Below are 15,097 nucleotides of genomic sequence, written 5' to 3'. Positions count from 1 at the left end.
CCTTACAGAATCCAGAATTGTGGAAATTCTGCTGTAAAAAGAGAAAACAAACAGGTCTCTCCTCGTGGGAAGCTCCTGAACAAAACCAAATCTATTGTGTAAAAGCTGAAGAGTGAAGAAGTGCTTAATTCTAAATTGTACCAAATACACTCATTGGGAAGTGAGGAGAGAATTGGTGGGGTTGATTTTGGGGGATCTAGGACTGACAGTCCCTCACACCCCCTGACAGGGAGGGGAGGCAGCACTAAGTCTGGCAGCTTTGATGGATGTTGATTAAAACTTTTGATGATTAAACTTTCATGCTGTCTTGATAGAAGTGCTGTGGAGGTGATCCTCTCCAGGAAGGACAGAAATATGTGAATTATATTTGGGAAAGCTGAAGTGGAGACACACAAAGCATTACTGCACCTAAAGTTTGATAGAGATCACTACAGGACACAGTCTCTGTCCAGGGCACATTCAGGTGGAAGATGAAATGCCTGCACTACAAACAATATAAAACAATAAAAAATTATCTTTGAACATTTTACACTTTTCTTCTTCTAGGCTTATTTAATTGCCTGCTCCTTCCTTTATATGGAGTTTCCAGTCTGAACCTTTCTTTCTAGCTGCACTGATGTTATGTGCATTATTTTTAATCATATAAATAAAGATATGTATGTGCATGCCTATTAGTAACTCCTCAGCAGACAGAACAGTTTTGTACTAAGAAATTTATAGTCCTTTCTGGGATGGCTTAAGAAGAAATAACTCACATAGTTTCCTTATCATGCTTGGGTTTGTTTTTTTTTTCTCTGAAATTCCCACATAGTTGTGGTTTTCTCCTATTTTGACACTGAGAACTGCAATTCAAGTGTAATTGATGTGAACTGTTACTAAAATAAGAATTTAATTTTTAGCCTGAGAAAATCCCACCAAGACATTGCAATTCAGCATGTCCTGAGAACTCCAAGGCTTGCTTACATGTTATTTTATTAGCAAGTAACCAGAAATACTGGAAATAAAGTAGATTATGTCCCAGTTTGTCAACGTACACATCCTGTCTGAAAATTCCTCTTGACATTTCCAAAGATTTCAGATAGTAGGCTTCTTTATTAGAAAAAAAATCCATTTACTTTTGAAGGACTTTGTTTTTCTGCAAGATTTTAACAACATATAGTTCTCCCTCTATGTGGTTTTTTGAGTGTCCAGAGCCATGGCAGGGACTGGAAAGATGGCAGGGTGTTCTTTGGGGCTGTGAAATGGTGTGTGAAGTACAGAACAGGTTTGGTGTGAGGCTGACTGTTGACCTAGAGAATGTTGCATTAAACAGCTCAAAGATCTCAGTATTAAAAGTTCAGCAGTGCATTGCTGTCATGGCAGCATGGGGGGCTCAAATTAAATCTCTTGCAACTGCACAAGAGTAAGAATTGCTGCTGAATAATACTTCAAAATATGATGGGAGTTTGATCATCAGAATCACCTTTACTGTAAAATAGTTTGCCTTCTGACATTTCCACATCTACACAAAAGAGTAAATCAGAATATCATTTAGTCAAATGGGAGTCGTTAGAATTTATTAGAACACTAAAGTCAATAAATATATAATTGTGCCTTTTCTTAGTCATTGGACACAAAAGTTGAACACTTTCCTGTTTTTCCACATGTTCCTGACTGCCCAAGTTTTGATGGGGCAGAGGAGAATGTTTGTGGAAGTTGAAAGAAGCTTATGTACTGCTAAAGGATTTTTTTCCTTATTTCTAAGGTGTAGCTGTGCAGGTCACAGGGGTGCAGCTGCTTGGGGTCCCTCAGGTTTGCCATCACCCCCTGGCACCTGGGATCTGCAGTTTAGGATCAGGTTCTTGGAGATGCCAGGGCAGCATCACTGCCCTCCACAGTCTTATTTTTGTGGGGGTGGTCAATAGGACTTGGTTTGGGTTTTTTTGTAATGTGTGAAGCATTTGTCAAGTTAATAATCATAATTTTTGTGATATTTTATGAGCATTTGCAGCCTTTCTGTGCAGCAGTTCCTGGGCTGTGGGTTGTGTGCTGTCCATGTATGGGGTGTCCTGAAGGGAACTCAATGTGCTGCATGTTGGCTGCTGGTGGAGACTTGGGGAATGGAATTGTTGCTGTGATGTGGAGACTTTGGATACTGGAAGGAGGGACCTTCTTAGCAAGATGAGGAGGAGGAGAGATGGATATTGTGTCTGCTAATTTAACTTTTTGCTTGTATTACTAGGAAAAAAACCCTGTTATTTGGACTAGTGTGCATTTTTGTGCTTCTGACTCTTTAAAAACGCTTAATATTTCATTGTCTGTGGAGTCTGGTCTGAGGGACATGGTCTAGATGGTCCAGGGGAAGGTGTCCCTTTCCATGGCAGGGGGTTAAAATGAGGTGATCCTGAAGGTCTCTTCCAACCCAAAGCATTCTATGTTTGAAGGTGCATCTTTTGAGTAATAAACTGCTATCAGTGCAAAGAGCATTAAAGACCCCTGTGATAAAATAGCCTTTGGTTATTTCCAAAGAGTTTGGACACTTTCCTGGCTAGAAATGAACATGAAATGATGACAAATTGTGAGCATCAGTGTAACAGAAATGTAGTTTATCATATGCTTTATATGGATATTTAACAAGGATAGCTGTCGCTGTTATTCCCAGAGAGATGGCAGCATCACGAAACAAGTCCAGGTCAGATGATATGGCCGAAGCAACCTCGTTTAATCACCCATACCTTTTATAGCATGGTTTGCAAAAGAGAAATTACATGATTGGCCCTTGGCTGGCCACCCACCGCAGTGAGTGGCTGAGCGGTATAACCACCCATTTCAAAATATTATTCCACAAGACTGGAAACAATTCCACTGTTCTCACAGCAGCCTGCAGGTGTAGAAATGGTTTACATTCTCTCAAACTGTTGTCCATCCACTTTGCATGAGAGTGAAAGCTTTCACAGAAAAGCTGTGAGAAGCTGGATTTCTCTGTTTCTCAGCTAAAGCATGAGAAAGGAAAAACTTCACAAATGCTTCAGTAGCTGAAAAATTCCTCTGCTCCTGCCTTTTAGCATCCACGGATAGCTATGTGCTTTAGCTGAAAAGTACGATGAGAATCACGACTTTACCTGTCTAGTGAAGTTTCAAGCATACTCATGTCAAATGAGACTTTAATCAGAAAAAATTCCTTCATCATAATAAGGAAATAAACTGGAGATTAGTCAGCGGTCTGTTTCATCTTAAAATCTGCCACAAATTCCTGGAAAAACATTAGGAGACCACTTGTGTCTGTTTCAGTTCTTAGTGTTTAAGATGGGGTTAAATATTTCCCTGTCTGATACAATTTGTCTATTTTTAATCTGCAAGTTCTTTCAGGGAGTGGCTGTCTCTGTCTGTGCCTCACTGAGTCTGCAGAACACTGAATGAAAACCCCAAATATAAGCCCTCTGACAGCCTGGCAGCACAACTGGACTATTTTTAATGACAAAAGATCAATATCAGTGTGTTTTTGCAGGTTCCTTCTGCCCTGCTGGCTTTTAGGGTCATTTAGCAGGATATGTGAGTTGGAATTATTCTTTAGTGTTCTTAAAGGAGGAAGGGATCTCAAATAGCTTTAAACAAGAAAAGGATATATTTGTCCCCTGAAATTAGCTCTGAGAGAACATGGGGTCAGTTCAGTGTGTTTAGTTACACTTACCTTTCTCTAAATAAAAAATGTTTATTCTCATGCTGTTTGTGACCATTTTATCCCTTGAGTTATCAGTGACTCCTCATCCAGTCTCATAGGAGAGAGTCAGATAAATCCTGGTTTTAAATGCCAGAATTGGTGCACTAGAAGCACACTGTAATTCTGCTGAGCTTGTGTCTTCAGATCAGTGTTAACCTTGGCTTCACATCCTCTATTCCTTTGTCTTTCCATGTAATCAGTGTTGTCCTTGAAGAATAAATATACCTGTATTTGCTGTAGAGATGAGTGGGGTTTTCCTGTGCAGGCCCAGGAGCTGAACCTTAGGGGTTCTTGTGGGTCCCTTCCAATTAAAGATTTTCTATGAAAAAAAATGAGTGGTTTCTGTGGGAAAAAAAAAAATCAAAATTGATGTGGTTTTATTTTTCCTTTTAAAAACAACCAAGCCCCGGGTTTCTGTATTGTGCTTAAAACACAGAAAATAGAAATTTGTTTGTTGCTTATATGGGGAGAAAAGGGCATCTGGATAGCTTTGCTGGCTGGCTGTATCCAAATGGAGTGTTTAGAGAGCTCCAGTAATTGGCCCCATTTGCTTGGAGAGGGAGCCAAGTACATATAAGCCATCCTGGGGCAGGAAGTGGGAATTAATGTGCAGCATTTCTCATCCTGTGGTTGGAATTTTGCTGTTGGGAAGCAAGCTTCTTTTTAGAAAAAAACCCAACTTTTGCTGCCTTTGAGAAAACTAAAATGCAGGTTTTCCAGTATTGTGTTAGGGCAGTGGTACTATGGCTATTTAGTAGAGCATTTTTACTCCTGTGCTGAGGGCGGGTGCTGGTGGAGCAGCCGAGGCCCCGGTGGCGGCAGCGGGGGCGCAGGGACTGCGGTGAAATGACATCTGCATTTGTCAGTGTGCATTTTTAACGGGATTTCCCTATCTTTACACTGCCTCCAAGCTGAGGGCACAACTCTGGGTAAGCAGAGCACAGAGTGAAACGTTTGATTTTTGTTTCAGAAACCCGATGTGCGGCTCTCCAGAGGCAGCATCGACCGGGAGGACGGAGGTCTCCAGGGCCCAGTAAGTGTGGGGGGGATCTTTTCCTCTCCCAGCTCTTCCTCCAGTTTCCTGGTGGAACATGCTGTCCACTGTCTCGGGTATGGGAGATGATTTAAAGGTTTTGCTAAACGTTTCCACTGTTATTACATGGTTGTACAGCTTTCCAAGAGGCTCAGCTTCTGTGGGAACAGCAGCCACAGGAAAGTGGTTCATGCAGCACAGTTCATCAGTTTGGGGGATTTGGGGTTAGTTGGTTGGGTGGTCTTTTTCCCCCCTGAAACTGTTCTTGAAACAAATATTAAAATGTTTCCACAAATATGTTGCAATAAGTGCTCATGTGCTGTAGAATTGGGCCTTTTGTTTAAAAATGTGGATTGTTTTCTGCAAGTTCTGTCAACAGGAAGCAAGATAAAAGTAACTTTTGCAGTTGTTTAAATATCTGAAGGGTTTTCTCACAAGGAATGTAAATGTTGCTGTTGTGTTACCCAGAAATGTGTTTGGGGTAAATGATCCACTATGAAACAGTTGGAATAAACTCCACAGCCATTCCTGTATTCCCAGACAGCAGCTGTAGCTTGGGTGTTCTTCCTTAGTGGCTTAACTCCTGTCTGTTTAACTAAAACCATCTCTTCAATTGTTTAATTGCCATTGGAATCTCTGGATCATACCGATGGAAAAGGGGGATTAGGCTAGGGACTGTTAGTAACACAAACCTGGTGCTTCATCCACTGTTTCTCCCCAGGGGTCACCTGTAAAGTAGTGGATATTTTAAATTCACCTTCCTGTTTCATTTGGGATACGACTGTAAACTCATACTTCGGCTTCAGCATTTCTTCACTACTTAAAAATTTAGGGATTCTTCCTGCATTTGCAGCCAAGACACAGTCATGAATGAGTGTAATAATGACACACTGCAGCATGGTCTCTGGAGACATTCATGTCTGGAAGCTCCTATCCATGAAATTTGAGAAGACTGTTAGTTACTGTTAGGTCTTGGCTGTTGTTGCGTCTTTATATAAGAGCAAGAAAAGTGTTGCTGCATTTTGTGCTGCTTGTGAAGATGCTTTGAGATGCCAAGGAGATTTTGAGGTCTTGTCACAGGTTACAGCCCCAGATCCCAAACTGTTTCTAGGGGAAGTCCTATCTGCCCAGGCAAGGTAGTACAAAGTAACACCCCATTTGAAAGTGTGAAGAAAACACTTCGTGATCATGGACAAAATGGGTTTTAAAAGAGACTCTAATTCATGTTAACTACGTTTCTAGTAATTTGATCTTGTAGTTCTCAGTAGATTCAGAACATAACTCTGGCATCATTTGCAGTGGGAAATGCCTAATGCTGCTGTGAGTCAATATGAGTTTCTGACTGAGAGGATGAGAAATTGGGCAGTGATACAAATGAGAAGTTAGCACTCACATTTTGGTAGTTCCTGACTGATCACATTCTTTTGACCTCTACTTTCAATACGCAATTTTGTGGAAGTACAAATGCAAGAATTGTTTTAGTGGGATTTTATTGTCCTCCCTCTCTTGCTCCCTTTCTTTTCCCGTGGGGTTATCAGATTTGAAGTAGGTTAACAGCACGAATCAAAATTAATGACATGACTGAATGTCTCCACTTTGTGTCCCTGTTTGTGAGGTGACCAACCTCACTGAGCAACAGACCAGTGTAATTTCTGGTTCTCCTATTGCTGTTGCAGTTTTTAAAAAGCCCTTTTTGTGGTGTTGTCCAGGTGAAACTGTGGTCAAGCTTTGTCTCACAAGTTCTCTCCCTGTGGTGGTGAACAGCATCTATGTAGGGATGTCACCTGTCCCTGTTTCTAAAGTCTGTACACTTCTTTGTCCACCTAAGTGCTAGAAGATCCCATCTCTGCCAGGCCCTGTTCTGTCCTGCGTGCTTGACTTCCAGCAGTCTGGAACTTCCCACTCTGTGCTCTTAAAGGATGGCTCTTAGAAAGCACCTGACATCCATGGACTCCAGTTCCTTCAAAAGCAGATTCCCAAGGGATGTCACTATTTCCTGGAAAGAACCCAAAGTCCGCTCTCTACATAGGAGAAAAAAATCCAGCAAAACTTTTGCTATCTCCAACAATTTGAAACTCAACTCCTTTGTGGTCACCATGACCAAGGCAGCCACTACTCACCACTTTGCCCAAGAGTCCCTCTCTGTTTACAAACAAGAATTCCAGGAATCACCTTTCCTAGTCAGCTTCCTTAATACCTGCACCAAGAAGTTACCTTCACAGAAATTTCGTGGACCTCTTTGTGTCCACTGTATGATATTCCCAGTTGAATTTTGGAAGTTAAAATCACCCCCAAGGGCAAGGGCAGTTGATGCAGAAATAATTTCTTAATATTGTGCTGACACTGGAGCTGCTCACCCTGGTGAGCGAGGTTGGCAGAGAGGATGTATGAATGCAGTTATCAGGGAAAGTCACTTCCATCTGTTAATAAATTCTTCCAAATGAATAAGCAAATGGACCTTGACTAAGAGCATTGCAACAAAACTAAAAAGCAACAGCAGGAAGTTCTGGAGCCTCTCGTTGTGTTGCCATTTCTCCTTCACCACCATGACCTCTACAGTTGGATCTGTGGACACAGACTAAAAATACCTGTGACTGTCCCACCACCTTTGAGTAGTAAGGAAGGGTGAACTGTAATGTCGAGGCCGGGGGTGTTGTGAGCGGTACAAAATACATGCAGATTCTTTTCTTACTTTCTAAGTAATAGACCTGTAGTGAAGGACTGATGATGGTGAATCAGGATGTATTTTTAACTGGTGGGAAATATGCTGAGAACTGTCTGCTCTCAGTATTTGAGATTGAGACAGTGCTTATGAAAGCTGTGAGCACTGCAATAACTACTTTATATGTTTATTTTATTTTATAGGCTGGTAACCAGCACATATATCAGCCTGTGGGAAAACCAGGTAAGCAGTAAATGCAGATGCTTTTGAATCCTTTTTTGAATCCTTGATTACAAATCTTGCTGCAGCAGTAATGAACAAAAGTTCATGGCAGTATTTCCATACAGGGTGAAACTCAGTTCGAGGTACTACACATTGATGTTTGTGTGCTGTGTGTTCAGGTTCCCCGTGCAGGCCTCAGACATACAGTCAGCAAAGCCAAGGAAGTGTTTAGATCAACAAGCAGGAAATGTCTAGAGGAGGCTGAGTCAGAGTGGGAATTCACCCAGTGTGGAGTTCAGACATGTGAAACAGCAGTAGAAACCTAAAGCTGGGTTTCTTGGTCTCAAAAGTGAACCACACCCAGGGTTGCTGCCAGGAAGAAGTCCAGTTTCCCCAGGCACACACAGCATGTTGGCACTCAGCTGTGGTACCAGGGGTGACACAGAGGTACCAGGTGTGCCCAGAGCAGTAAGCAGTTGCCCCACAAGAAGAGTTTCAAAGTATTTTACTAAAACAATCCTGTTCTCATAAAGTGCAGCTCCCACAAACAGTGGGTTTACTGCAGGATGCCTAAAGATGTCCACCTTTGCAGAGGAGGGCACGTGCAGCCTGTGCAGTGCTGGCAGACCAGAGGGTGCAGGTACATCTGACACGTTGGTGCTCTAAAACCACGTTTTTTGTCGAGCAGATCACGCAGCTCCGCCAAAGAAGCCTCCGCGCCCCGGAGCCCCCGGGCACCTGGGCAGCCTCGCCAGCCTCAACAGCCCCGTGGACAGCTACAATGAGGGTGTGAAGGTAGGTGAAACACCCCCAGCAAATGGAACATTACCAGGGCCACGTGAAACACCCCCAGCAAATCAAACATGACTGCTCCGAGGTAGTTTGGTGTTCCTGAAGTAGAGATTGTGGAAAGCAAAAGGCAACCAAACTTCACAAGTTAATGTTGTCGTGGGGCAAGTGTGCCCTGGCAGCTCTCCAGGGGAGTGGGGAGGGAACTCAGGTTCTCTCTGGCTGGGATTCAGTGTGTTCCTCACCTAGAACCTGCCCATAAGGTGAGCTTATTTCTAGTTTAAAGAGTGTATGAAGTGACCCAAATGGACCCAGCTCCCTGCTCAGGAGGAAGGAGCACACCCAGGGATCCCAGGGCGTGGTACCCAAGTCTCCTGTCCTTGGTCACAGGGAGATGAGATCTGTCCAAACTGTGGTGCTCAAAAAGCTCTTGCTGCAGCACCAGGGCTCCTCAAACCCTACCAGCTCTGGGAGACAAGGGAAGAGGGGAAATGGGCTGTCTGACCTGAGAGTGAGATACTTCCTGATGTCTTGTTTCATCTCCCATAAATAGCAGTAAAGCCAAAAACTGAAACTCAACAGCAGTTTTGTAGCAGAGGTGCTGCAGGGTGCTGTGTCCTGCCCCTGCTGCAGTTGGTGTCCACAGAACTGCTCCTTAGGAGCACTCCCAAATGTCAGGCACTCCCAAAATTATCCCTTTGTGTGCTGTTCCCTGCCTGTGGGACTCTGCCACCTTTCTAATCTCCAGGAAACAGCCCTGCCAAGCCTGTAGTAAAGAGCAGGAATCCATGGTGTGGTGGCCACAGCAGCTGGGATAAGTGACCCTTACTTTAGGTGCTTTAAGAAAATATAGAAAAAGCCCAGTTCATCTGAACATGAAATTCAAAACCTGCCATCAGAGCAGTGTGTTCAGCACAACTTGATCCTAGCCACTGCCAGCCTGTCTCAGTCCTGCTCTTGTTCTGGGATTATTGGAATGTTTAAGAATCAGTGTAAATGTCCAGCAGTGGTGAATTTGAGCAGGATTATTTATTATAATCTGATGCCAGTGCTTTATGAGCTGCCAAGCCTCAAAAAACGTCAAAAAGCAGTAACAGATGTGTTACTAAACTTGGCTTCTCTAAAATTTCCTTTCTAAATGCTGATACTGGAACATAAAAAATGTTTTTTGAAATACGTCCTTTTGAAAACAAACAAACCTGAGCAGCCAGAGACATCAGTAATGGCAAGTGAACAGGATTTGTGTACTAAATAGCTTTTTGAGTAGGAAAGAATGGCTGATTTTGTTTTTTTCTGTCCAAATTTTCTTGAAATTGGGTTATGTCCCTTGAAAAAAACAGCCCATTACTTTTTGGCATAGCTTTTTTAATGGCTGCAGTCCTTAAACTGAAGATGCTTCTAGGGTACATTTCAGACTCCCTTTTCTGTACACCCAGTTCAGACTCCCTTTTCAGGGAGAACACAAATTAAGAGGATTGGAGCTGCCTGCTGTCGGGAGCCTGCAGGGCAGGCTCTAGGGAGCTCCTGGGTGAGGCAGAGTCAGCCAGTTCCATGAGGAAACTCAGGACTTCTGCAGAGCAGTGGTGTTGGTTTTGGGGATAAACAGAGAGAAACCAAGTGCGAAGAAACACACTGTCCATAGTCTTTAAAGTTTAGGGCCTGGAATTCCAAGGGTTTGGGTATCACCTAGAATGGGTTCTTGGTAGTTCTTCACCAAGATTGTGATGAGTTACTGTGAACAAGCCCTGCACAATTAAATGACCGTGTATTTCCCATCATAACTAACCTAAACAAAAAGTTTCAGAAGGATGAATACAACATTTTCTTAAATGCATCGAGTCCTGGACTGTTTGTGTAGAGGGACCAGCAGTGCTCCCAGGACAGGTGGTTTCCCAGGCCCTCTGCTCCACTCACCACTCTGCTGCTCGCCAGACTGGCTTGCTCCTGTCCAGCTTTGCATGATCTCATGCCCATGTGTTTAGTCAGGAGGAAGCATGGGGTGCATGGCAAACCCTTCCACTGCCCACACGGGTGCACAGCAGTCGCTCTGTCACACAGGACCCAGAGCTAACCCGAGTGGCTGCCGGTTCTGGTGAGGATGCGTTTTCGTTGCAGGCTTTTTAACTGGTCTCTTATTGCTACACATATTTTGGGTTTGGTTTGGTTTGGTTTTTTTCTGTTTTTTTCCTGCTGAGTTTTATTAATACTGTTTTTCTTTTTTTCCCTTCTTTTTGGTAAATTTCTTTAACTTCCCCCCACATTCTGCTCAACCATAGCCATGGAGGGTAAGCAGTGCGTGAGCGTGTGTGTACGTGCCCTATTCCAAAATGTCTTTGCATGTGACTTTGCCAAATGACTGTTTTAACTTCTTGATTGCTGAAACTGATTCAAATCACAGTCTTTTCCTGCTGATTGAGGAGATTACAGTGTTCTTTCTCCTAAGGTATTTTCTGATCAATGCACTAGATTGAATCGCTGTAATAGCTGTTGGTACCCACTTAATGAAATGCTACAAAATGGAATCAAACCATGTGCTGAATGCTGCACTCCTTCGTTAGAGAAGGTCTCATCCAACTATTTCACAGTTTCCTCAGGGCAGGGTATCAGGTGCTTGCAGTGAATCATTTCTGGAGCTGGGACCAGTCCTGAGAGCAGCAGTAACCCAGTGTAGGGAGCTGAACCACCACGAACCATCTCAGATCCAGGAGAAAATCAGGAATTCTTTAACCCTCTCACACAGAGTGGTTTGGGCATCCCATAGTAGGGAATAGCTGCAGGAAACTGGGATGGTTATAGTTTTACAGTTCAGAGATACTGAAGGCCTTACAAAGGAAGTTGGCAAAGTTTCTTTCATTTTGGACCTGGGATTATTTCAGTCTGTCTTGGATTTAACTCCAGACATATCCGACTTTGTTGGAAGTTCTGCTTGAGTAAGGACCACAGGATTTTTAACTTACTAGTTTTTTTCTGATCTCTTGGAAATCAACTGTCTAAAAGCATTCCATGTTTCCCGCCTGTATTGGTGACACCATATTTGTTAACCTGCTGTAGATTTTTCTCTAACAATAATAGTATCATAGAATCATGGAATTAGGGAAGGGACCCTGAAAGATGATCTCATTCCAGTTCTCTCTTTAACATATCAGTATGTTACTATGTGCTCTGACGTTATTTTGGAGCACAAAAATCCCTTCTGGAATGAGGAACCTGACACCTGTTGCCCTCAGTGGAACTTGAACCACTGAGACCTGTGAAGTACTCAGTACTCTCATTCCTCAAATTATTCACTTCTCTGTTGAAGGAGTTATACTGGAAGCTTTTCAGGGAAACCCTGGTAGAAGTTGCCCAGTGTCTTTTCACAGGTTCAGTCAGAAGAACTAAAAGAAACTTCCATCAGCCTCTGGAGCGAGCGTGCTCGGCCAGCTCAGGGCAGCAGCGGGGCCGGGCGGGGGCTGTGGGGAACACGGGGAACCTGAGCCCCTCCCGGCAAGTTGGGAAGAGGCTGAGCCCCATCTGCTGGGCAAGGGAGGTTCAGCAGCCCCTCTCTGCTTGCAGATTCAGCCGCAGGAGATCAGCCCTCCTCCCACGGCCAACCTGGACCGCTCCAATGACAAAGTCTACGAGAACGTGACCGGGCTGGTGAAGGCGGTGATAGAAATGTCCAGTAAAATACAGCCGGCTCCGCCCGAGGAGTACGTGCCCATGGTGAAGGTACGGGGCAATGCTTAAAGTTGGGGTTTATTCCTTCCCTGAATGAGGTCTTCAAGTGGTGTGGGAGAAAATGTCTGGAAGGCTGGAAGTAGAAAAGCTTTCTGTGTTCATGGGATGGGTGACTTGTGGTCAGAGGTTGGAGCTTTGGATCCTGTTCCCAGTATTGTGGACAACAGTGCTTCATTCCCAGCTGGCCTGTGCTTATCCAGGGTGTTGAGTTGTGTGCTGTCTTCTCCACCTTTTCACTTTTTTTGAGAAAAACTTGCTATTAACCCTTTGGCATCTTGTTTTGATGGTGATAGACAAAATTGCAGGTGGGATTTTGAAGTGCCTTAGGCGTGTTCCAATTCACTCCTTATCCAAATGAGGAGTTAAATGTATCCACTGTCTCTTGCACTCTTAAAATTCTGTCATCCATTTCTTCCAAGTTTATTTCTTTAATCTTTTTTTCGTAGGAGGTTGGGTTGGCACTAAGAACTTTACTGGCAACAGTAGATGAGACCCTCCCAGTGCTCCCTGCAAGCACCCACAGAGAGGTACGTGGAGCTCTGCTCACCTGATGCTCAGCCATTGCCTTCCCACTCAGCCTCAGCCACTTGGGACAGGTTTTGGTGCTCCCTTCTTGGCACAGACACACTTTTTGGCTCCCTGAGCAGTCTGTACTCTTGGGTTATAATTCTGCATTAAATGAATTTTATTAAAATTGCTGCATGGACTTAGGCTTGGTATTAGTGAGGATTTTCAAACTGGATAGAGGTGTCACCCATAGGAAGGTGACATAAACCCCAATATTCCAAGGCAGGGAGACCATCTGGGGGTTAATTCTTAGCACAGATGTCATCTGTCATTTGCTTGCAGACCACGCCATTGAGCAGGTAACTGAGCAGAGCTTGGTGCAGCTGGAAGGTAGCCTGTAGCTCTGGATGAGGAGTGACTGAGAGCTTTCAATGAAGTTCAGGAGTAAAACAGTTTTTCTCCAAAACCATGAACAAGTGTGGTACTGAGAAAGCAGAGAATGGTTCTGGAAGTGCCATCTCAGAGGTTCATCCTGACTTAGCCATGTGCTTAAGCAACCTGTATCTGCCTTCTTGACCCATTTTATTTTTTAGAGCTACTTCTATGCTTTAGAGCTGCTTCAGTAATAAAAAGAGTGATGCTAAAAGGGACATGAAAACCCATAACAAGCTGTTAATGCCAAGTTGTGGTTTAAAATCTGCTACTTGGGTGTTGGTGCTGTTTTACAGTGGGTGGTTCAGCAGCTGGCAGGGCTGCTCCTGATCTCCACCAGGCATGGAGCAGCAGGTGCCAGATTCCATCTGCTGCTCCACGTGGTGCCCACAGAAACAGCCCAGTTTCAGTCAGGAATCCCAAGCAGGGGCTGTGGCTCTGGGATTGCTCTGAGTGCGGTGCTTCAAACACCCCCTGGGCTGATGGGGTTGTCTCGTTGCAGATCGAGATGGCACAGAAGCTGCTGAACTCAGACCTGGCTGAGCTCATCAACAAGATGAAGCTGGCCCAGCAGTACGTTATGACCAGCCTGCAGCAGGAGTACAAGAAGCAAATGCTGACAGCTGCTCACGCCCTGGCTGTGGATGCCAAAAACCTGCTGGATGTTATTGATCAAGCCAGACTGAAAATCAGCCAGTCCAGACCGCACTAAGCACTGAAGGAAGAGCATCATCAGCCTCGGAATTCTGCTTGTGACAGGATGTTCCTTCACCTTCCACCAGCAGTGAGGATTAACCCAGTGCAGTCCTGGCCTTCCAGCGCCTCTCGCTTCCAGACCTGCCCCACGGCCGCTGGTTCTCTCATTGCAACAGTTTAACCAAGTCTTTCTTGTGGAGCCGAGCTGGGCTGGGATTTAGAACGTGGCATTATCAGCAGATGAGGTTTGTACAGCAGCCCTCGGGCACTCAGAGCCGGGGGCACAGGGCAGTTCACACCATCGCATGGGACACGCTTCGCATTGAGCTGCCACCGGGTCCCGGTCTCGGAGCCAAAACTGTTGGAGCAGCAGATGGGAGAAAGATATTGTGAAGTGAAGAATTCGGGGAAACCTCAGGGCTGAGAATTCTTGCCCACAGTATATGAACTATCCAGACTGGAATTTTTTTATTAGAACACTTACTTCGCAATATGCTAATCACGATTTACAGAGAAAGAATAAAAAGCTATATTTTCAAGACTTCAGTCATTTCAAGACAAACTAAAGCCCTCTTCATCTTCCTGCCTTTTACTTTTATGTGACTGTGTGAAGCATTTGTTTGGAACTAGCTGTAGGACACAACCGAACACTCGTCTTTTTCACCAGGATAATGTGCCAGTTCTTTTGTAGCAATGTTGTTTTCCTTGGAAGTGAAAATGCTGCTTTGTACCAGAGCAATTCAGAGCTGCATTTAGAGGAGATCTGTAACCATTCATGTCCCCCATTTTTATATAATTTATGAAGACAGATTAAAGCCATGACGACTATTTTAAACCCACTGTAGTTAACTAACCCACCCTTTTGTCTTTCTTGCCTGGGAGGAGTTACAGTAGAGCAGTGTAATTAGATTTTCCTTGGTTTTCCAGTTATGCCATCTGTTCTGTTAAAATAAAAACCACACTCCCTTTTTGCTGTTGAGGGGTATAAATTATTCTCAGGAAGAATATAATGAACTGTACAGTTACTTTGACCTATTAAAAAGGTGTTACCAGTGAAACTCTGAGTCTGTTATTTTGTGTGTGTGCACTGCAGAATTCTTCCCTCGGTACCTGTGTCTTTTTATAAATGAGTTGATAATACAAATACCTACCATAGCATCATAAAGTTGTTATATAAATGTAAAAGATGGGACAGTGCAGAGTGCATCAGTGTTTGGTCTGGATGTGGAACAACTCTCCCCAACTTTGGAGCCCTTCTTACACACCTGGAATTTTGTAATGCCTCAATGCTTTGGAATACGTATTTGGAACACAGCCCTTACTTAACCTTGTTCAA

General features: G+C 44.0%; 1 protein-coding gene across 13 annotated transcripts in view; it reads left to right on the top strand.

Moving 5' to 3' along the window:
• Positions 1-14,808, top strand: part of PTK2 (protein tyrosine kinase 2) — a 194,117-nt gene extending 179,309 nt beyond the window's left edge. For 12 of the 13 annotated variants that reach the window (XM_082284812.1, XM_082284809.1, XM_082284819.1 and 9 more), the window contains 6 exons: positions 4,671-4,733; positions 7,599-7,638; positions 8,306-8,412; positions 11,962-12,117; positions 12,573-12,653; positions 13,568-14,808. In XM_082284812.1, coding sequence (XP_082140938.1) covers positions 4,671-4,733; positions 7,599-7,638; positions 8,306-8,412; positions 11,962-12,117; positions 12,573-12,653; positions 13,568-13,777 — 657 coding nt within the window. In that variant the 3' untranslated portion in view covers positions 13,778-14,808. Of the gene's footprint in view, positions 1-4,670; positions 4,734-7,598; positions 7,639-8,305; positions 8,413-10,682; positions 11,517-11,961; positions 12,118-12,572; positions 12,654-13,567 lie in introns of those variants that run through there. The other variant, XM_082284810.1, reaches the window with a different exon arrangement.
• The last annotated feature ends 289 nt before the right edge of the window (positions 14,809-15,097 follow it).

The sequence above is a fragment of the Coloeus monedula genome (assembly GCF_965178545.1).
Source record: "Coloeus monedula genome assembly, chromosome: 1".
In the NCBI taxonomy this organism is placed as follows: Eukaryota; Metazoa; Chordata; class Aves; order Passeriformes; family Corvidae; genus Coloeus; species Coloeus monedula.
The sequence above is the reverse complement of the archived record's forward strand: the minus strand, read 5'-3'. Positions and strand labels throughout refer to the sequence as shown.